The sequence below is a fragment of the Pocillopora damicornis genome, chromosome 10 (genome assembly GCF_964200805.1).
Source record: "Pocillopora damicornis chromosome 10, jaPocDami1.2, whole genome shotgun sequence".
In the NCBI taxonomy this organism is placed as follows: domain Eukaryota; kingdom Metazoa; phylum Cnidaria; class Anthozoa; order Scleractinia; family Pocilloporidae; genus Pocillopora; species Pocillopora damicornis.
The window spans coordinates 11,686,174-11,708,795 of NC_142679.1; the positions used below are offsets into that span (position 1 = coordinate 11,686,174).

General features: G+C 39.0%; 3 protein-coding genes across 4 annotated transcripts; 1 reads left to right on the plus strand and 2 right to left on the minus strand.

The window, feature by feature from the left end:
- Window positions 1-1,433: 1,433 nt before the first annotated feature.
- LOC113667598 (large ribosomal subunit protein mL62) lies at window positions 1,434-6,579 on the minus strand. 2 transcript variants are annotated; one of them, XM_027183443.2, is made up of 6 exons: window positions 6,415-6,579; window positions 5,763-5,814; window positions 5,064-5,123; window positions 4,572-4,654; window positions 4,081-4,250; window positions 1,434-3,394 (listed from the first exon to the last, which is right to left on the minus strand). In XM_027183443.2, exons 1-6 carry the CDS (start codon window positions 6,544-6,546, stop codon window positions 3,325-3,327), a joined length of 567 nt encoding a protein of 188 aa, XP_027039244.2. In that variant the 5' UTR covers window positions 6,547-6,579; the 3' UTR covers window positions 1,434-3,324. The 2 variants fall into 2 exon arrangements, with proteins under 2 accessions (XP_027039244.2, XP_027039245.2); XM_027183444.2 differs by lacking the exon at window positions 5,064-5,123 and having other exon boundaries at window positions 3,099-3,394; window positions 6,415-6,578.
- A 2,475-nt stretch (window positions 6,580-9,054) lies between these two features.
- On the plus strand, window positions 9,055-17,111 carry LOC113667600 (uncharacterized). The gene is made up of 5 exons (XM_027183446.2): window positions 9,055-9,473; window positions 10,391-10,631; window positions 11,508-11,756; window positions 12,840-13,034; window positions 13,463-17,111. Exons 1-5 carry the CDS (start codon window positions 9,201-9,203, stop codon window positions 14,314-14,316), a joined length of 1,812 nt encoding a protein of 603 aa, XP_027039247.2. The 5' UTR covers window positions 9,055-9,200; the 3' UTR covers window positions 14,317-17,111.
- On the minus strand, window positions 14,746-17,028 carry LOC113667601 (uncharacterized). The gene has a single exon (XM_027183447.2). It carries the CDS (start codon window positions 17,026-17,028, stop codon window positions 15,607-15,609), a length of 1,422 nt encoding a protein of 473 aa, XP_027039248.2. The 3' UTR covers window positions 14,746-15,606.
- Window positions 17,112-22,622: the final 5,511 nt, after the last annotated feature.

Consider the following 22,622-nt stretch of genomic DNA (forward strand, 5'->3'; position numbering starts at 1 on the left):
TGTTAATATCACAGCCACACTCAACGCTTAATAATGAGTTGCTCCCATTTCTTTGTGACCAGTAAGAGTGAGAGAAGCAAAATTTGCCTGCTGGTTGTGGGAAAATATACTGCGTGTAAATTGACCTATAGTCTACTTTATAGTGATGTATGAGAAAAACTTTTAGGGGAGAAGGTTTAATATAACATTAATACCATTTTCCGTTGAGTGGGGAGCGACAGGAGCTTTGACATTTAAATCGCGTTGTTGTCACAGGCAACTGCATGGCTCTGTTTGCAGTGCCAATGTGTCATTTGACTTTCTCGGCGAGCTTTTACGTCGCACGGCTCTTTTAGATTCAGTTACCTTTGGAAACAAGGACGGCTGCCCTTGGTAACATTGTCAAACCTGTCACCAAACTTGTTCCTTGTCTCACTCAGCTGATAATCGTGGTATGAAAATGTTGAACACTCACGTTCGACATTTTCGCGTCCGAAAAAAACAAAACAATACGAGATGACATGCTGTGTTGTGGAACATCTCTATCGTGAAAGATCTGTCAGGCAGCTGGATTAGATAGGCAATTTCCATCACATGGTGGTAAAATTCTTAGTCTTCCACCTAAAACAAATTCCTTCTCTATCCCAGGAATTTTTTTACTAACTAAACGTTGCACATTTTGCCGCACGACTCGTTTCTGTGCTTTGGAATCACCTTGGTAACCTTAACACCTACCATCAGTATGCATATTCTCCAAATTCTTCTATCCCTTTTTCCTTTGCTATAAGCAAGGATCGAGAGATTATCATGCAATCAAGACCAGCACTCTACTGCTGCGTCAGATGACTCAGAACGAGTGAGGCGGAGCTAGACAACGCCCACTGAACTCATGGATTGACTGTGGCGTGGCCATACATGCATTTTTCCTTCTCTGTGTGGGAAGCCACAACCATCACGATCGCCATGCCACGCTGATGTGGCCCAACAGGACCAAAACAGTTGGCTGTTACCTGGATGGGTTACCTTTGTTTTAAAGGTTACTCATTTTTTGTGAAAGGTGCGGTCCTTGTAACACTACGATTATTGCCCAAATGTGCATTCTGTAGCTTCAAATTACAATTTACCGTACCATTTATCACATTTCTGTATTTCAATTGCACAACCAAATTAGCCACCCGTCTTTAATGAACAGAAACAATAAGATTTAATGAATACGTTGATTTGCAAACAGATGACCGTGGGAACGAAGTTGTTTACCATAATGACACCGATACCAGAACGGAAGGATTGGTGTTGGTTTTTGTTTAAAATGCATATAGGTAGTTAAAAGTTTTGGCAAGGGTTTTTCACGTCTTTAGTGATGCATCCTCGGTTTGGTTCGGTTAACCCTAACGGTTATGATGGTGAAATTCCATTTCTCTTGTCGCATATTCGTAACTTGAGGTTGAAGAATACTTTGGAAAACGATTTATTGTTACCATGCATAATGCGCAAGGATAGCGCATCTGCAGCTCACTTGGCTAAACTTGGACACCCGCTTAACCAAGCAAATAAAAGTCGCTTTCGAAACATTTGACCTCTGTTTTATCTGTAAAGCTATTCGGAGTGGAAGCTTCTACGAGGGAACAAAAGTTGGTTGAAGTTCTGTCTTTTCGTGAAGCCTGCACTTGCATTTGGGATAATGCATACCTAGGTCGTGCTCCAGTGCAACCGTATGCTTTCTTAGTATTCACACTTTTCAGTGAGTTGCTTCTCATTTCACACAGCGTTTCATAACAATGGACAAAGCTCTGAGCATAACTGATCCATCTCCACCACACTAGGAAAGAATTGTTAGAGGCGGTCAGAAAGGCCCTGCAGTGACTTTGGTGCCAACCTGGAGAGGACAGAAATACAGGAGGAAGTAAGTTCAATTTGAAAGACAATTTAAAGGACCTGAATATGTTCGTGTTTCTAGGTATAGAGCCTAGGGATCATCCTTCCTAAAGGACTATAGGAGGGAAATGAACTATCTTTTGACTTTTTTTTTAAAGCAAATTTGGTAAATAATTGAGAGGGGCTTTGGGGCCTATAGCAAGCTTCAAAACTGTAGAAAAAAATCATCCCAAACCACACAACCGCAGAAAAATTAGATCAAAACTGAAAACCACATGCAAAACCATCAAGACTGATAAATTTTCACATCCCAGTTATCAAAACCACAATCGACTTGCTACAGTCAGTGGCAAGTGAAGCATACAGAGATTTCGAGCCTATTCAAGACCAGTAGTGGTGCATAATTGCTGTCAGACTGAAAAACCATGAAACCAAAAATCACAATCACAAGCGCCCCTCATAACTAGGTCAATACATTAAATGTCTTGATGGCCCCAGTCAGTACAAAGTTTAAAATTATATTACACTTAGTTCATGAAGATGTTGTAATTCACCCTTGGTATGCATTCTTTTCTAAAGGGCTGTTCATCGTTAATCAGAAGAAGGTTTGAGTGAGAAATCAAGATCAGGTAATGGAGTTGGATGAACTCAGGATAACCTGAGTGGAAAAATATTTCCCATCCAATTGCTGGGACAAATGAGTTTTTGTAAAAACTATAAGGCTCCTTTGATTAATATATTAACTAACATTAATGTTTCTGCTATTAAGACAGTTCAGGGTCAGTTCATCAGGTAATAACCAGTTTGATAAAGTGAATGGTTTAAACCTGAGGGTAACATTTGATCATGTGATAAAATTTTTTGGTTGAGGGTTAGTCCTGAGAAGGACTGTTGTCATTAGTGGCTACTGACGCCATACAGATAACTTGTTCACCACAGCTACATCACAAATGAACCAGACAGAATGGCTTAACATTACCAACCAGATCAAACCTGGCAGATCATGACTGACTTACACCACTTGTAATTGATTCTTATAGCCAGTGACATCAAGGCTAAACTGACCAATCAGTTTACACAACTGGACTTATGACACTAGACTGACAACAACTCTTCACTTGACTCTGATGATGACTTCTGACAAAATGTCAGTCACCACTACTGACAACAGTCCTTCTTAACTTCTCAAAGTTTGATAAATTAAAAATTGAGCTTTCCTCTATTTTGAGAAAACTTAGAATCACTCTTGAGAACCATTTCTGCATTTATTTGGCATGTAATCAAAGTCTCTACTTTAGGTTGTCATGGTTTACATTTGCTCTGTGAGATAATCTTTGGTTTTGTTTCTCTTTTATTTAGTATAAACCAGGAAATGTCTTTGGGATGGTTTGTCCTTGTTGTAGAGGCACAATTTGGCGTTCCACTTCCCTCATTTTTTTTTTGCCTTGCCAAATTCTTTAATCACTCCTGCTATCTATCTCTTTTTCTCTCTGATCTGTACCTCTTGGCAAGGAGGCGCTTTTCATTGGCAATTCTTGCCCTGAAAAATAACCATAAATATCATAAAATCACAAAAATAGAATCAAGAAAAAACACTTTAAACTCTGCAGGTAACATAGTTTCCATCCACATATGCGAAGTACAGCAATAATTTTTGAGGTAAGTGTTTTAACCCTAACCAAGGTACAAACTGCAAAAATTAATGGCACATTTTTTATGACAAAACTGCAGAAACCATACCTTGATTTGTGGTTAGTTGGGAAATATTACTGACAAGACATGCCCTCATTGGAGCAGCACATTATAAAATTGTTATTGCCTGGTCACCTTGGAAAGAGTGAGAAATTTTTTTCTAAATTTATTTCAAGCAATTACTTGATATTCACAGTGAAATTGGAATCATCAGAACACCCATTTGGACCTCACTTAAAATTTCTTACATTTTCAGTCTTTGGTTAATAGTAACCTTTTACTATATCAAGAGTGAAATTAAAAAAAAACCTTCTTTGTAGGAATTGGCCCAGTGCAAATGAGTAGTATGCTCAGCCTTGCTTTACACCTGTTTCTGTTTCCCCTCGATGCACTTATAGCTGAAAACTTACATCCAAAAACTTTGGAATGGGGCAGATTTTGTGTAGCCCATGGGAATTAGCTTGTCCTCATATCAGCTGCCTTTGTCAAGAAACAATAACTGTTAGAAATATGATTAAAACAGTATTATCTTACAGTTTCTTTACTCTGGCCTTTTTCTCCAGTGTGGTTTCTTTTGGAATATAAGACGCTTCCTTAATGATCATTTCCACTTTCTCAATGGCATCCTCCAAGTTCTTCTGCTGGCTGCGGTATTTCATTGAGCTGAGAAATAATTCACCATTTTTGTTGATTCTATTCCTCTCCTGTAAGTTTTAGAGAAAGAAGAGGTTTTTTTTGTTCAGTCAATAGTGATGGCTCACATTGCAAAGAGTACACAAAATGGCACTCTGAACATGGTGTCCAGAAGATAAAATGCAAATTACCTTTATTGTTGCAAAAAAATGTTTCTCTTAGTTTAAAAAGTGGCAAGCAAAGACTTAGTGGATTCTGAGGAAATAGCAATTTATAGGCTGAAATGCCAAAAGCAATAGTTCCAGTTTCCACTCTTCAACATTCCTCAGCCATAGTCTATACAAATGCTAGCAAACTGTTTTTGATTTAACAAGGGACTTTCACAACCATACCTTTTCCAAGATCTTGTGTCTAACATCCTCTGGAATCCATTCAGCACTTAAAACGTGAAAGCGTAAATCCACTTTGGTATTTACTAAAAATGAAGAAATTAAAGTTATATTAGTTTTTACAACCAAAGTACCAAACCAAGAAATAATGGGACCAAATATTCCTTCTAGCCTTTGATTTTGGATGAATATGAATGCAATAGCCACTACACTGATAACTATTCAGGAATACACCAGGAGGAATGATGCTCAGGAAATGTATAATAGATGCTTAAGTTTAGGGCAGATAAGATGTCTCTCTGGAAATCTGATAGGTCTTAAAAAAGTGCTCTCTTTGTTAGAGTGGCAGTAAATATGTACTTTTGATTATTTTTTCCCAGTACATGTATGTTTAGGTAATAAAAAATCCCTCTTGAAGGTCCTTGAATCCAAAAACTAAAGCAATAGAAATCAAACTCAACCTTAATTATGCTATTTGACAAAACTTCACCAAACCTTTGTTCACATTCTGTCCACCTGGCCCAGAACTTCTTGCAAATTTTACACTCAACTTGTCTACCAATAAGAAACAAGCAATAGTCTAAGAAATTATACCCCTATATATTTCAAAAGCATGCCCTTGTAGTTAATTTCATAATTTGAATGTCAAGGCTAATTTTGACACAAATAACAAACTCTTGCTTTTTCTTGCATTACAGTACAGAAGACAAAGCTTCCCTGTTACACCCAGAGGTGATTAGTATGTAATTTCTGCCTAAAATATCCATATGTTATCCAGCAAACTGGTAATAGGAATATTCAAACTTATCTGATTAGGTAGAAGTTGTTATCTTCATCTAAAACCAAATTATTGTAACCTATTTACAAGGCAATAAGTAGCAGCTTGAGGGGAAGATTAATGACAAGATCTTGAAAGTTACAAGGTTGAAAAAATTAATTTTCAGGTTTATTGGCTGAGTTTGAGGGAAACCTTGATCTTTTGGAAATAAACTTGAGAGAATTACTGTCTCTGAGAGGTTAGATCAAGCTTGCCTAGAGCCACTTCCTGTTTTTTCTCTTTTAGGACTTTCATCTAAGCTTCGTGTGGAACAATCTTGTATTTTTCCAGAGTGTCTCAGTCCTGGCTTGGCTTTGGAGTATTATCCTTTGGTATGCCTTAAAATATCAGTGTTCACAGTAATACATTGGTCTTACCCAATGGAATCTTTCCTTTATAGTCTAGGTATGTACCCCCATTTCTGTCATCCTATTCAAAAATCAAGTCATGAGGAGGTTAAAGAACACAAGTCAACTACCATGGAATCCTGGGTATACAAATGTTTGGTATAAACCCCAAATTTACAAATGCAGAGAGCCATGTGAAAAAATAAAACAAAGGCGAAAAAAAATAGTTCACCTTTCCAATTACTTCTCTGTTTTTGAATTTTATAGGATTCAAAGAAAAACTTTCCACAAATACCATACAATAAACATGAAATTACTTTTCACTAAAAAACAAGAAACCTTTGATTACATCATAAAAAATCTTCCAAGGTACATCGATTGAACAATTTACATTATTTTCGTTAAGTTTAATTCAATTCTATAATTCCCAGAAGTGATTAACAAGTAACTTCTCCTTAGATTATCCATACATAATCCAACAAACAAGTAGTAGGAATACTCAAACTTAACAGGTAGAAGTTATCTCGATCTAACACCAGGTTCTCGTAAATAAGTTACAAGGAGATGTTTAACAGCAAGAAGAGAGAATCAAAGATCAGATTTTGAGAGTTAAGGGGTTGAAAGTGTAGTAACAGCCTTGTGACGTGGACTGAACATGTTCACTGAATTTAATTTTCGTTACCTTGTTGTCGCTGCTATTCAATTTAACTGGCGAATTCCAAAAATAAAGCACTCTAGAGTCCTTTGGTCTTGTCAATAACGAGCTTCTAATCGTTAAAAGAGAAGAAACTGATCGATGAAAGTTGCGTAGCATTTCACACTGAAAGTCGCCATTAAATTTACCCAGAAGTCAAAGGGCTTGTTCGAATGAAGAGTAACACAACGCATAAGTTTGGTAACGCCAGGTGCGCTTCACGTTCCGGTGCAAAAGGAAACGAAAGCGTGGTCTCTGTCTCCCTGTGAGAGTTATCAGGATAAGAACTATTTCATCACACGTCCAAAGCTTCACCTGCGCACATGCACATCACATCCTAGTAAGGAAAATTTCTTAGATATCTTGGGCACATATTTTTAACCTCAAATTCTTCAGCAAACTAGAATGAAAGATCACTTAGCAACTCTCATTGACAATATTTTCTTTAATTCCCTTGAGCGCTTTTCCATAAGTTGAAATTTATGTTATGATCTCTCTCACCATCTACCAAGTTTTCTCATTGTAAGTAGACCACCTTCTCTACCGGCGAACGTCAAGGTTTTCAGGCGAGATTACTAAAATTCTGATAGGCACTGAACGCTCAAGTTCTTTATTTAAAGACTTGAATGTTATCAAGCTGTGTAATATCATTACCCTTCAACTTGCAATGTTTATTTTTAAGTTCCATTATCAACTTTTAGCTTCGGTCTTTAATACCTTTTTTAATCCTGTTAGGAAAATACATAGAAATAACACTAGGTTGTCCTCCAGGGCTCACTTGTATAAAGGGCGGATAACGCTATCCAACGGTTATATCGCTAAATGATAAGTGATAACAAAACGTATAGCTTTATTCAGAGGATAGAGATTTATCCAGAGGATAGCGTTATCCAATCTTAGAACAACTGGAGCCAGGATGACTTATGCTATCCCAAAAGTCAGAACAAATTATGGAATTTTCAACATAAGGTTCCAGGGAGCTGAACTTTGAAAAGATATAAGTGATGAAATAAAGGTCCTTTCTCTTAAACGTTTAAAGAAAAAGTGTAAGTCAATTCTTATTGCTAAATATTAATTGCAGATTTAACGAAGCTATATTTTTTCTGGCTTTCCGTTGTTACATGCTGGCATACTAAGCTTTCTTTTTTTTCTGCTAGCTTTTTTCTTCTTTCTTTTTGTGTAGTGTGTGCGCGTGTGTGATAACTGACCCTTTAATGTAATAATTTATTAATAACCTAAGTAAGACTACCTTATCTTTTTAGCCCTCAACGGTTATTATTGGCAGCCTGGACTCACTCCATTTTTCATGTAATATATATATATATATATATATATATATAGGAAGTTTGCGAGTCGATTTTCGCGTGGAACAGTGCTCAATACGTTGAAGCAGAGCAGAATAAATATTATGAGGGGAAAAAAGGACGTAACTACGTTTCCCGACAAGCCTGTTTCGTGAATCGCTTCACTCTTCAGGGGTTTAAGAGTGAAGCGATTCACGAAACAGGCTTGTCGGGAAACGTAGTTACGTCCTTTTTTCCCCTCATAATATTTATATATATATATATATATACTTAATTTTTTTTTTGTAGCATATAATTAATGTAGGGTACGAATAAAGTTATTGTGAAAGTTGTTGTTACTTGAAAAACTAATAAAAATGTACAGCAAATTCTGGCACAGTGTCGATACGTGCAGCTAATAATCAGGATGAACTCAATCCCTCCTTGAGAGTGTTTTCTGTTTCGTTTAATAAATAGGCGTTGCCTCGTGTTGACAGATTTATTCGATGACAAGAATCGTGATTGACATTAATTCAATAGATTGATTTAAAAGCGTTAGATTATTATGTTTTAAGTCAGTTTTTCAGCAGAATCGAAGTGAGAAAGAAGTTATTTTGTTATCGTTTTTCTGTCTCTAAACCCGCTTACCTGGAGAATCTGCTAACCCGTATAGTGAGACTGTTGTAACGACCCGCCACAGAAGTAAGTTTATATTGAAATTTTGAATTTAGTTACAAGATAAAGACTTGATTTGCGTTTGTTCTAATTGCGAATTATAAATGTATTTCTTTTAGATCGAATAATTATTAAAGCTTGGCTTAATATTATACGGTTTGTGGTGGTCATTTGATCTAACCAGTTCCGAGTAAGGAAACATTTTCCATTGTGGCCCGTCCTATTGGCTGTAGAGGACTACAATCTATACGAATGACCTGTTAACCATGCCGCCGTTAATATTTTTGGCACTTGGTTACTGAGCATCAGGGACGAATTTTTTCACTTTGACACAGCAGATTTTTACATTGTTTTTGGTTTGTGTTTCACGATGAAGTATGAATTATCTCAGGACAGCATCTTGTTAAACGAACGAAAACAAAAAACAAACAGAGAAAGAACAGGAGACCCCTTGTGTGAGTCATGCCCAGGACTCAGTTGTTCTAAGGGCGGATAACCCTATCCAACGGATAAATCGCTATCCAGCGGATAATTGTTAGTAAAACGTACTGCGTTATTCAACGATTAGAGATTTGTCCAGTGGATGGCATTATCCACCCTTCGAAAAACTGGAGCCAGATGGTAATTAACTGGCGCCATTTCTATTAATGACGTCATATTGTTAACTTCTAATTAACTCGTCGTTCAAAGTTGCGCGCTGCTACATAAGAGTAAGGCTGAGAATTTCCGGAACATGGTCGCATGACTGGACTGATAAAGGCATGGCAGGGAGCATGAACCATCACTATTTTCAATATCAGTGACTAAACGGTAACAATGAAGAAATCCAACATCACCTTGGTGAAGAAAAATGATTCGTGGCTGCCTAAGAAAGAGCAGCAGTTGACAGCCATCGAGAAACATGGTTATACTCTCCTAAAAACCTTGGGGGAAGGCGCGTACGCCAAAGTTAAGCTCGCCGACTCTAAAAAACACAACAAAAAAGTAGCAGTTAAAACGATAAACAAAAGGAGAGCACCTAAGGACTTCATCAAAAAGTTTCTGCCTAGAGAGGTTCATTTGATGCACAGACTTAATCATCCAAACGTGGTAAGAGAAGTTTCATTTCAGTTGAGACTCGATGACAAAGCGAAAAGATCTCACATTTATTCCTGATAATTTTCTTTTGGCTAAAGTCATGAGAATTTCATCCTCAAAGTGTGAGTACTTTATAACAGAACGCCGATCGTAACCGAGACGTAGAAATATTTTCGATGACGTTCCGAAAATATTCCGAAGGTGGCTAGAGGAGTGAAACAGACGTTTTCTCACGTCCTAAAAGGAAGGTTTTATGAGCAATTTTTTGCCCATGCCTAGGTTCTCCCGTATTCATCACAGTTTTTATTAGCACTTATCATTATTCAAGTATATGCCAGTGAAAGCTGAGCTGTGATAGTTCGAATTTTCTGTTTGGTATAAGAGATTGGGGTCGGCAGATGCGAGTTGGCTCGCGCACGTAATCCAGGTTCTCGATCCGTGAGCATAACAGTTGATTTGAATGCACATTGGTATCCTTAAAATTGCTCACGTGGCTCTGAACCTCGTAAAAGCTTTGCGAAAGCGAAAACTGATCTCCCGCTCCTCTTCAGAACCATGACTACTTATTACTCAAATTTGTTCTTTATAGAGATGTTAGCCCGCAATGCAGGCGTCTTATAAGGGCGAGTCAGCGTTAATCTAAGAAGCTCGCAATCGTTTATTCAGCTGGCCATGTTTGATTTGGAGATAGAGGTGGTGGGGGAGGGGGCGGGGAAAGGCGAATCTTCCTTATTTTTTACCGTCCACCGTCCCATTAGTACAAATCTCTTTCTCTTCACAGCACTCTGTTGCTATTAAAATAAAAGATAGCGGTCATAATTTTTGTTAAGAAAATATTGAGCACTCGCTCGCCAAAGTTGCGCCTGCTCTGCAGGCTATAGAGATGTTGTTAAGAAAAAGTTTTTGGTACAAACTCTATATTTATGCAGATCCGGCTGTACGAAGTTGTGGAAACTTCCACTAAGGTGTATCTTGTTCTACAATTGGCATCTGGAGGCGACTTATTGGAATACATAAACGCAAGAACCGTGCTACCTGAAGAGGAGGTACGCAAGCTGTTTTGTCAGTTTGCCGCTGCCATGACGTACTGCCACAAGCAAAACGTGGTACATAGAGACCTGAAATGTGAAAACATCTTGATAGCTGGGGACGGAAAGTTAAAAGTAACAGGTAGCTATCTTGAAAAATTATAGTTTAAGAAGATACGCGAGCCAAAAAAACGCACTGAGCAGTTCAATTAGACAAATCATCGGTATAAAATAATAATGAAAACAAGTGTTGAAGACGGGTAATAATATATCCTATTGGATAATTAACGCTTGATTTTTATGCGTGATTGTTTTCGAGGGCTTCGGCTTCATCAAACATCGAGCAATAGAAATCTCACGCTCATGATCTAATTGTTAATTATTAGTGACAACGACATTTCCAATTTGTTAGAAGGGTGTACCAACGCCGTAAAAATTTAAACACGTTAGATTTTTGAAAGCTTGTCTGAATTAGAAAAGGGAATCGAATTCCTCATGCCAGGAATAATTTCAATCAACAATTTTGTAGAAAATCTCCTTCGTTTTTAAATTTCAAGTAACAATTTTTCTCTTCCTCTCGTTTGATTTTTTGTTGTTGTTGTTTTCAGCGCGGCGCGCGTGATTTCACAAATTAGCCAACACGTCAAAGAACTCTAACCTTGACATTAGAAAACTGACGTGGACATTTTTCGCGTACTTTTAGTTTTTTTTCGCGAGTTTTAGTTTGTTGTTTTTGAGCTTTCGTTCTCGTATATTTGTTACCCCTTTGCTTGGAGATTCAATAAGTTTCGGAGTTTTTATTTTAGCCAAATGTTGGGGTTCATTAACACGTTCAATACATATTTTCTACGGAATTTAGACTCCAGCCTCCTTTGTCGTAAATGTTTTTTTTTATAAATTTGTTCCTAAAAATAATGTAATGAATAAAGCCACGCAGACATGTCGCGAGAATGAAGAGTTAAAACAAAGGCAATTCCTCATTAGTACCTACATTAGGTGATCCGCTTCTTTATTTCAGATTTTGGTTTTGCCGTGGGCACGGTGAAAGATCGTCCTTTAGAAACCTACTGTGGTTCCTTCGCCTATTGTTGTCCTCAAATCCTTCGAAACAGGCCGTACGACGGTAAAAAAGCCGACGTGTGGAGCATGGGTGTTGTACTGTATACAATGGGCTGTGCGAGACTTCCCTTCAGTGAAAATGATATGAGAAAGTTAATAAAGGATGACTACACCAACAAAATCAAGTTTTCAAAAAGAGTTAGTAAAGGTATGGCAGTGGTTTTGACTGAAAACGTTCGAGCAATTTTCAAATGGAAAGCGAAAGTACTCTGTGTACTGTGCACTGTATACTAAACTCACTTAACAAGGTTTTGCAACTGGTGTAACAATTTCGAACCAGTTTCTAAACCAAAGAGATAGAGTGACTGGTCGAGAGAGTGGATGAGTTTTCTGGACGAATCGGATAGCGGAGCAGAGCATAAACAAAGCAATCCCGGATTTCTTTCGACGCTGAATTGAAAATTGCTCTACTTGTTGGTTTTATGCCGCCTGAACAAAATGGGAGGTACTTTGGTGAAGTAAGCCCTGTCCTACAATGCGAGAAATCCTCCACTTAGCGATGCACTTTTATTCGTTCTCTTCCACTATCCTCCTCCTCTATCTATTTTCTCATTGGATAAGTCACCACGAGAAATATCATTATGTAATGATTTATGCCTTCTTCGCTAGGATTAGGTCATGGTATGAATGCAGAGTACGTGTAACAATAGTAAAAAGTGGTATTATGATTGCATTTAAAGGTGCAGAGTATACAAATTGTGATGAAGTCGGAACAAAATTGTTGCAGTTTTCTTTGAGAGCAAGGCTTGCAATACGTTTAACTCAAATCTGTGTATCAAAACGCACTAGGTCGGTCATTCTTCGGTAGTTAGTTCCAGCCTTTGATAACTTTTCATAGTTGATTTAGAAAATCTCTTTCTTTTTGAAATTTCAAGTAAAAATTGTTCTCTTTCCCTCCCCCCTTTGTATTCTCTTTGTATTCGCGTGCCGCGTAAGTGATGTCGCAAATTAACCAATCACGTCAAAGAACTGTAACCTCGACTTTGGAAAACTGACGTGGACATTTTTCGCGCATTTTTTGTTTGTTTTCGCGGAGTTTTAGTTAATTGCTTTTGAGCTTTCGTTCGCATATATGTGTTACCCCTTCGCTTGGAATTTTAAGAAGTTTCGGATTTTTTTTTATCCAAATGTTGTGGTACATTTAACAGGTTTAATACATATTTTCTACGGAGTTTGGACTCCAGTATGTTTTTCCTTAAATTGATTTTTTACAGTTGACTTCTCTCAACAGAGTATCGTGATCTTGTCCGCTGGATGTTAGATGTGGACGAACATGAACGGGCCACAGCGGAGGAAGCATTTAAGATCCCCTGGTGCATACGGGCCATCGATGAAAACCGTGACCTGCACTATCTTGCCGATGCTCCTCAGCCGATCCCTGTGCGTAAGCCCCCGGAATGTGCCCCTCAAGAGATGAACGAATTCGGTAAGCATAAAACATGCGAATTTGTAATTCGAGTAACCTAACTCAGTGATGGTTGACAGCGGGGATTCACTATGACTCAATTAAGTAACTTCTATGATAATTATACTGAAATAGAAAACGTGCAATGATGATGTTGACTTAAGGGAAAACAATCACGATAGAAAATTCAACGATAAACATAAATGTAATGTCTTAAAGAGAAAGCTCACAGGATTTATCGACAGGATAGCCAATCAACTAATTAACAAACAGATTCTTTGTCGTTCGGTGATAAATTACAGATGTGGTCAAAATGAGATAAGGACAAAAAAGTGGTGCTCGAGGCGCAGTCTTGATATTGACGTTGTGAGACGTCAGTTGAAGTAATTTAAATGTTTTATCTATTTTTTTTGTTTCGTTTTTTGTTTTTTTTTTGTTTTGTTTCTCAGAAGAGGAAACTTACCCCGTTGAAATTCAGAAAACACCCGCCAAAATCGGCAAGAAAACCAAGATAGTTACTTGCTTCACTTACACTGCGCCCGCCCACGCAACGAAACAGAGCAACCAAGCTCGGCGGCATACTATTTCCGGTCTCGAAATACACGACAAAGACTGCGCTCTAGACTTGCGCAATGACTTGCTGCGGTCCTTCGCACAAAGGAGGATGTCCCTTCAGAAAATTGAGGAAGAAACGAAACCGCTCGCCGAAGTTTCTTACAACAAACCTCGACCAAGGCGTCGGAGTACATTAGTCACAGATGTCTTAACAGTTGTGTCGAATAAAGAACATGAACACAAGCTTGAAGGAAGAAAGTCTTCTTTGGTGTCCGACGTTATTAAATTTGATCCACGTACTGCCGGAGGCCATGGTTTCTTGAGGGGGAACCTTTCTACTGTAGGAAATCAAGAAGGAAGACGCGATTCCTTAGAAGGAGTGCCTGAGGGTTACCAGGGTAATTCGAACAAACCTAACCAACCACAGAAACTGGAATTCGTTGCGTCGCGCTCAAAGAAAGGACCTAAGGTGATACCTGACAGTCGGCAAGCTCGTATGAACGAAATCTCTAAGCTGAAGTACACTTCGGCTGCCAGGGCTGCAAAAATGGCCTTCAGAGAAGCACACGTCTCAATGAAAGCCAATCGAAGACTATCGCTGCAAGCCACGGACTACTATGTGACCATGAAATTTGTGGAAAGAATATTTGAGCTCCAGGGAACCAAGATTGAAGAGGATGATAGTTCTCTTACTAAGCTTAAAAACTGGCAGAAAAAGTTCAAAATGGCTTTAAATGAAGACAATTAATTCTGATCCGTGCGACACTTTGGTTAGAATAAAACCACGCAAGTTACAAAAATATTTTTATCAGATTGCGTACACCTTAGTTGGTCTTAGTTCTAAATGTCTTAAAACGCATTTGTTTAACTGATTTGTTCCTAACAGCTTTAGGAAGAAAAACTGTTATGCCGTAAAGAATTCGTGCGTCTGTATCTCTAACCTCGGTTGAAATCACTCTCTCTCTACGTTGACTACAGTCAATCTATTTTGCTCGCACTTGATGAAATGAGCGGGAATATGTCTTTTGTTGTGTTTCGCAACAGCACCAAGTGGTTGTTTAAAAGACAACGGTTCGTCTTAGTTTCATGTTGCGCAAGTCCGTTCTCTGTAAGTCTAAAAATTGGTAATCAGGATTAAGGTAAACTGGAAACTGGAGCGATTCCATAAGAACTGATGTGAGACTGTGTTATATCTTTAATCGCTCCATCTATCAACTTTGAAATACGAATAAATATCTGGCTAAATACTTAAGTAATATTTTAAATCAAGTGAATTTTGTACAGTCCATTGAACAATCTAGCATCTTCATAAAATATCTGCAAACTGTACATTTTACATCATTCCTGCAATATCTTTAAACTAATAAAAAAAAACTAAAAAAACGGTCTATGCAGATTTAAAACAAGCCACAGCCTATCAGAGTTTCAACAATGCGATTTAACAAAAATTTGCGGATAACCTTGGTAGAAGGAAGTTACTCGAAAGTAGTCTTTCTTTTTCAAATTAAAATCTTGGTTCAAACTTGTACTATGAAAAAAAATTTCTTCGGAAGCTTGAAGAAAAACCTTGACGACGATGCCCGCAGGAAATGATCTGAAACAAGAGGATATTAACTGCTCAGGATTTATACTCTCTTAGTCTGAACCAGACAGGCATCATGGGAAGGAGACCTTCGGTTTGAATAAATTTGAGCTTTAATCTCATCGGGATTCTAATCAAAAACAGTCGAAGGGAAATGAAAAAGAGACCGCACAATCTAAAACTAAGAGATTGAACAGGCGGTCCAGAACAATTTTGAGAAGATTTATCTCTAATTGTTGGGATTTAGATATGGCACTTCGCGTAAAAATTAAAAAACGTGACCAAACTGTTATTGCTATTGTAAATTCAGAGTGAATCCTGTTGGGAATTTTATCTTCCTTTATAGCTTTCATCGCTCTAATGACTTTCGCACGGTTTATTTCGCATTTTAGTTTTTTAGCGAGCCTGAACACCAGCATAAAAATCGATGAATACAATTTTTTTAAAACTAATTCCTCAAATAACTAAGTCGAACACTTGGATTCTGGAATTAAGTTTGTCGCTTACGACAATATTTCCTTGTGGAGTAACCACAAGAGCCTCAGGACCACAATACTGATTAATACCGTCTCCTTTGCTTCCAAACGAGCTTAACACCCGTCCTTCGAGGGAACAGATCTTCACACAGTCATTGCTATAATCACAGACGAGAAGGTATTTTCCCTTGTAGACCGCAATCCCGGAAGGCGCGCTGAGTCCATCTGCAAAAGTCCTCAAAAAAGTACCGCGAGTGTCAAACACTTTCACACAGTCATTGTCTGTATCAGTTACGTAGAATCGTCCTTCGTGAAAGATCGCGTAGCATGGGTAGTTGAGTTTCCCTGGCCCCTTATCACCGAACAAGAAGAGAAAATTTCCTTCTCGGTCAAAAACCTGTATGCGGCAGTTCATTGTGTCAGTGACGATAATGCGGTTTCGAGCGTCTATAAAGATTCCGTGGGGCCCTCTGAACTGACCTTGTTTTTTGCCATGTCGACCGAAAGCGTGCACGATTGTGCAGGCTGGAGATAGAACAACAACACGATTTTTGCCTTTTTCCACGACGGCTATGTTACCTGATGCATCGCACGCAATCCCAGCGGGGCACATGAACGGAAATTTCTTTCCGCTCTCCCTCGAGTAGTGATCGTGCGCGCGAATAAATTTCCCGTCGCTGGATAATACTTGTAGTCTGTCGTTGTTGTAGTCTGCCACAATGATTTTACCATATGGCGTAGCAGTTACCCCGACAGGTTCATTAAATGTGTCAAATTCATCTTGCCCCACGCCACCTTGTCCGGAGCTAAACAAAAGTTTCAGCTGTGGCTGTTTATTCTTACGCGGAGTTGTTATGCCCAGCGCTCCATGTTCTTCTGCATGTTCTGTACCATTGCACTCTGTTTCGGCGGCGCTCAAGTTGGATTTATCAGAAACATAAGTGATATTTTGCATTTCAAAAATTCCATTATGTGCATTTAAACGATTTTTCAAGCCTAAATTTCCCGGCTTTGCCGAAGAGACATTCGATTGAAGTCTAAGTAAACTTCTACTGTCGACATCTGTCCTGGAATGGCCGCTTTTCGTTTCTTTTTCCCTGCTTTCGCAAACAGCCTGCTCAGGAAACTTTGTGGATAAAATCCCATTGTCGTCTGGAAAAGTATACTGGGCCGAACTCAATCTTCTGTTAAGTTCCATTACGGCACTCTGAGATTTAAAACTCTTGTACATTCTTTCACAGAAGTCTGCATGCGAACCTTCCCGGAATCTGTCAACAACTTCGATCTCCATGGCTTTTTTTGTAGTAGACGGATTAAAGTGGCACACAGGAATGCTTCTCTGTAGAATACTCTCGTCCACTGACCTGGAAAACTTGTTTAAAGCTTTGAGATTGTTCGGCATTTTCTGTCACGGTACTGTTCGTTTCTGTTGAATGTCGTAGGCTTCAACTTTTACCATCGAGTTTCTCCCCTCGTCTGACGTTGGATGACAACATCAAACGGATTTTCGTATTTTTAAAGCGTGACTCACCCTTGCTGAGCTTGCACGTACACTGAAAAAGGTCGCTTCAACCGTCAGATTGATAAGTATGCAGCCTGAATTAATAGGCTTTATTTCCTTTTCCGTTACACCCACCCCTCGGCTCACTATTGTTAGATGTGATTTTCATTGTTAGAATTCTCCAGTCGGATTGGGCAAAACAGATAAACCTCAAATTTGCTAATAAAGCCGAAGATAAAATATACTTGATTAATCGCATCCTTCCTTCACTGGTCATATTGTTCAGCCAGAACATTCATTTAACATCCTCTGTCCGACTAGAACGGTTGAGCATGACATCACAATTTTCACGGTCCGAATGAACTTAACCCTTTGGATAAGCTAGACTATTCTGGATACGATAATTGAAGCTTGTAAACTTTCTAGTGAAAACAGGAAATCACGAACAATTAGTCTTAACCTGAAAAAAGGGTCAAAACTTGCTTAGTACCGTTCTACTCACGCAGAAAATTTAAAGTTGAGCCACTCGAAACAGCTTACAGAGAAGAAAGGCCCCCTGTAGATGTCCTATACGTCATAACGCTTAGATGTAATAATATGTTTGTATTATCTGTGCCTCAGCTTCAGAAAATAGCCTGAATTAAGCGTCAATCGATGTAATACTCCTAACTAGGTTGATTTGTCAACATTTTGGTGATAAAAATGTTCCATCAACTCCAAAGTGTGATACATAAACATCAAATGACACTGTTATTAACCATTGTTTTAGGTACGATAATTGGTTTATGCAACAGAAGTAAGGGGTGCTGACTATCTTTTGTTCAGCAGACAATAAGGATCCATTGATAACAGTGCATAGTTGTTTATGTTTTGGCGCAGGTTTTAAAAAATTCGGGTATAAGCGTGCCTTGGCGCCGTGGGAAATTTTTTGGAATTTTTTTATTTACGTGTGTGTGTAAAGGCAGTTATTACAGGAAGTTGATGACAGATTTAAACAAAAGCTGTTGATGTTTAGGTAAGCGCGTGATGTGAGAGCTGATATGATTGTGAAGAGTTAGACAGAGCGTATAAACGTCGTTTGAAACGTCTTCGTAATGGATCAAACTTCAATACGAACAGTTCCATGTAAAACTGTTAAGTGCCCCTTTAAAATTTAAAGTCTCTTCATTTAGTCTCTTCTTTCCCCTTCGCTTGGAAGGCGGCATTGGAGTTAACGAAGAAATGGTACACGTCCGCAGGAGGAGGGGAAGGCGGGAGACTATTAGCCAAGAGCACACCATCCGACCCTCAAATACATGCTCACAAACGTCGTTCAACTCATGCTTAATTAATACTGTACCTATTGTAGGTTGCAGCAAATACGAATATGAGTAGTTGAGTACGCATTTTCCTGCGTAAAAAAAACGAAAAACTAGTCGTTCCCCTTCCCCCAGCCTACCCAAGTACTTCATCTGATTTTCATTTCCCGTGGAGATTTGAAAAATCGGGAATCCACTGTTTGTGTTCCACAACGAAATTCTGTTGCTCCACCCTCTACTGTTACATTGAGACTTTTTCTATTGTTCGTAAGCCGAAAACGCACACTAAAATTTACATCCAGTCGCGTTTGTGTTTTTTTTTTTTACTCCTAATGATTAAAAATAAGTTAAACTAACAGTCACTTAAGGTTTTTTTGTCTAGTTAGTGTTCGGGCGAGTCGATTTACAATAACCTAAAATAGGCTTTACGAACGACTCGAAGTAGAAGTAGTTACTTCGTTCTTGTTCAGAAACTGTTTAAAGTTATTTTATTAGCCTGGTTCACCTATAATCGCAGACGATCACAGACGATCGCAGGTGATCGCAAGATCGCTGAAATCACTCAACCGAAGATCGCGAATCACATGTTCACATTTGATCGCAGCAGCTGCTGGGAAAATGCTAAAAACTTCGCCTACTTTGGACTAGGCGTTAATCTTCTTGAACTTGTCTTTGAATTCTTTGCTAAAGCGTTCGAACAAACAATTGTATTTTCTAATTTCTTCCATAAACTGTTCCGTGTTAATTTCACCTTCCATCTTGTCAAAACACACGCAAGTGTAAAAAATGATAAACAACTGGTTGTCATGGTATCATGCCGCTTACAGTGCTGCACGCTGGGAAAACATAGTATTATGGGACACATTCCAATCGCATGATCGCAGAACTATGTTCATATATGATCGCACTCGATCGCAGACGATCGCAACCGATCGCACGAATAGAACATGGCTCTATTCCTGCAATCGCCTGCGATCGCGATCGCACTCGATCGCACACGATCGCTCAGCTGTTCACATATAATCGGAGACGATCGCACGAATAGACCATGGTTCTTCGCCCGCGATCGCACACGATCGCAGAGCTGTTCACAGATGATCGGAGACGATCGCTGGCGATCGTCTCTGATCATATGTGCACCAGGCTTTAGACTGGGCGTAATAGTCCCCACTATTATTATGACGTTTCACATCAGAGGAAGCAAGGATTTATGGGCAAGGATTTATCGGCAAAATTTAGCCCAAGTATCTTTATCTCCAACGACAGTTGCAAATAATGTTTTTCTCGAGGTAAAAAAGTGATGGGGTTGGTATGCCAGCTTTTGATATCACTGCGGAGTTGCTCGAAAACTTCCTTAGTTTTAGATTTGGCTACACTAGAATTTTGGAAATGTTGGGAGTGTCTCGTTGGACTGTATCAAGGAAAATAAACGATTATGGTTTAGAAGACTTTGAATCGTTCAGTAAACTGTCTGACGACAAGTTGGACAAAGTTGTATGAGGTTATATAGTTAACGGGTACATCGAGCAACAAATCACTTTCCTCGATACCACAGTGTTTAAAGGGAAAAATTCGCAAAACATTGCATCTTGGACATCAAAACCCATTACAAGCCGACCGAGTCCATCCAATTTACGCACTTCGCCATATTTCTCGCCTAGTGTCACCATCAGGCGTGAAATATCGTTTCAATGTGTACGGTATTCAAATATGGTTTTCAAGGCGAAGCAATAAGATTGCTTAGAACTATCTCTTCAAAGTAAACATTGAAGAGGGCCTTTTGAAATTCAAACAACGCCTCAAAGCAAGAGGGTACCCAGAAAACATCATCGTCGGAAAGGTCCCTGTCGGGGGTCAACTTTGCCTCTAGACAATCGGCCCTTACAAATACACCAGGCGGTGTGTGCACTCCGATTGCGTTGCAATGGGGAGTCACTACATCACGGGCGACGAGCGGGGGAAGAAGAAAAGACCGAAATACGAGTGGTCTGCGGGGAAACAAATTCAATAATAATAATAATAATAAATAAGATCTTTTGACAGGGAGCCCACGTCACAAAGTGTGGTTTTCAGTGAGGCCCTGCATAAATCTAACGTAAGGATAACAGAAAATATAAATATGGTTATCAAGAAAAGGATAAAAGGGTATAATCAATAGAAGAGACTACATGTTTTTAACAAGACGTCTAAAAACTGAAAAATCGGAAATGTTCCTAATGCCGTCTGGGAGAGCGTTCCAGTCATCTACTGCATGACAAACAAACCGATGCTGACCCCATGTACGCTTTGATTGTGGTTTACAAATGTTGTTATTAAAACGAGTGTTATAATCATGCATGTCTTTAAAATGATTAAAATTAAAATTCCAATCAATTAGTCCATTCAAGGACTTAAAAACCAAAAATAGACGATGAAATCTTCGCCTTTTTTCCAATGTATCCCAACCAAGTAGATCAAGAGCTTCTGTTGCTGATGAATGCTTTGGCATATCTAAAATTAATTTAGCTGCTTTATTCTGGAGTAATTGGATCTTGTTCATCAGAGTGGTGTTGGATTTATCCCCCCCAAGTCACATCAGCATAATCAAGGATTGGCAGCACCATGGCTTTTACAAAGAGTTCCCTTGTATTTCTTGGCAGAAGATGTTTTATTCTCTGTAAAACGCCAAGCCTCTGAGACACTTTGGTCTTAATGTAATCCACATGATCAGTCCAAGACAGATTCTCATTGATAATTACGCCCAGATACTTGAACGAATTGACTCTGTCTAACTCCTTCTCCTTGATTGTTAATGTGAATTCTTCTAAGGTGTTAAGTTTCCTTGGACCGCCAATGAGCATGAATTTAGACTTCGAGATATTTAGTGTAAGTTTATGCTCGTAGAGCCACTGAGCTAGCCTGTCCAGATCCTGATTCAACATGGTCTGTAGGTCACGGGCTGATTGAGAAGAGCAGTAGATAGCAGTGTCATCAGCGAATAAGGTGACCGTAGTGTTCCGAAGGACCTTGGGTAGATCGTTGATGTAAATGGCAAATAGTAATGGACCGAGAATAGACCCCTGAGGAACACCAACGGAAACCTTCCGCGCAGGAGAAGAGGCTTGACCAATCACAGTCTTCTGGTAACGAGAGGATAGGTAGGAATGGAACCACTCAAGATTCTTGCTGCGTAATCCTAGAGATTTGAGCTTCCCGAGTAAAATGACATGGTCAACGGTGTCGAAGGCCTTCTTCAGATCAATAAAAACTACACCATTTACTAAACCTTTATCCATATTACTTAGCACTTCATCGGTAAACTGCGTTAGAGCTAAAGCGGTAGATCTTGCACGTCTAAAGCCAAACTGGTTCACAGCAAGCAGATTGTTGGAGTCAAGGTAGCCGTAAAGTTGAGAATGAACAGCTCTCTCAATTACTTTACTGACCGTGGGCAGGACAGAAATGGGACGATAGTTATCTTTATCGGACTTATCACCTTCTTTGAAAAGAGCAGTCACTTTCGCACATTTCCAAGATGATGGGAATTGACCCTTCTCAAAAGAGAGGTTTATGATATCCCGCAGAGGTGAAGCAAGTACATTTGCTGCATCACGGAGTAAACGTGCACTAATGCTGTCTAGTCCTACCGCTTTATTGGTTTTCATTAGGCGCAGCTGCTTTTCAACAAAGGCTGACGTCACATACTTGAGAGAGAACGATAAGGTAGGAACTGCATCGTACTGAGTCGGTTTTAAACCACGAAAGGCCTTTGCAAGGCTCTTGCCGATGCTTGAAAAGTGATTGTTTAGAGTTTCTGCAATGCCTTTGTGGCAATACCTCAATACCTCATATAGAGACATATCAGCTGTAGTTCCAGAAAACAATAGTGTTGTAAAGCCGAAATGTTAACAGTATACGTCGCTAAATAAAATATTAAGCAAATTTTCAAAAGTGTTGATGGCACATATATCTTTTACTGCTGTAATAAACAATGGAGGCATCGGTGGCATTCGGAAAAGCACTAAGAGGAATAACATTTACGTTTTGTAACTTGCAAAACACAATCGTGTTGTGAAGCCAAAATGTTACCAGGTTATACTTCGCTACTTAAAAAGTTAAGCAATTTTCCAAACACTTTGACTGGAACAATATTTTTACTGCTATATTTACCAACGGAAGCATCGGGAAAGGCATCGGTGACACCAGGAAAGGCATAAA

What these genes read in the sequence shown, in the direction of transcription:
- LOC113667601 (XM_027183447.2), bottom strand. Translation starts at nt 17,028, where the DNA reads ATGCCGAACAATCTCAAAGCTTTAAACAAGTTTTCCAGGTCAGTGGAC.
- LOC113667600 (XM_027183446.2), top strand. Translation starts at nt 9,201, where the DNA reads ATGAAGAAATCCAACATCACCTTGGTGAAGAAAAATGATTCGTGGCTG. An exon ending in CGGAAAGTTAAAAGTAACAG is followed by an intron (nt 10,632 to 11,507) that starts GTAGCTATCTTG and finishes TCTTTATTTCAG; the next exon opens with ATTTTGGTTTTGCCGTGGGC. An exon ending in TTCAAAAAGAGTTAGTAAAG is followed by an intron (nt 11,757 to 12,839) that starts GTATGGCAGTGG and finishes TTCTCTCAACAG; the next exon opens with AGTATCGTGATCTTGTCCGC.
- LOC113667598 (XM_027183443.2), bottom strand. Translation starts at nt 6,546, where the DNA reads ATGCTACGCAACTTTCATCGATCAGTTTCTTCTCTTTTAACGATTAGA. An exon ending in TAAAGGAAAGATTCCATTGG is followed by an intron (nt 5,124 to 5,762) that starts GTAAGACCAATG and finishes TCTTATTGGTAG; the next exon opens with ACAAGTTGAGTGTAAAATTT. An exon ending in AAGGCCAGAGTAAAGAAACT is followed by an intron (nt 3,395 to 4,080) that starts GTAAGATAATAC and finishes GTTATTTTTCAG; the next exon opens with GGCAAGAATTGCCAATGAAA.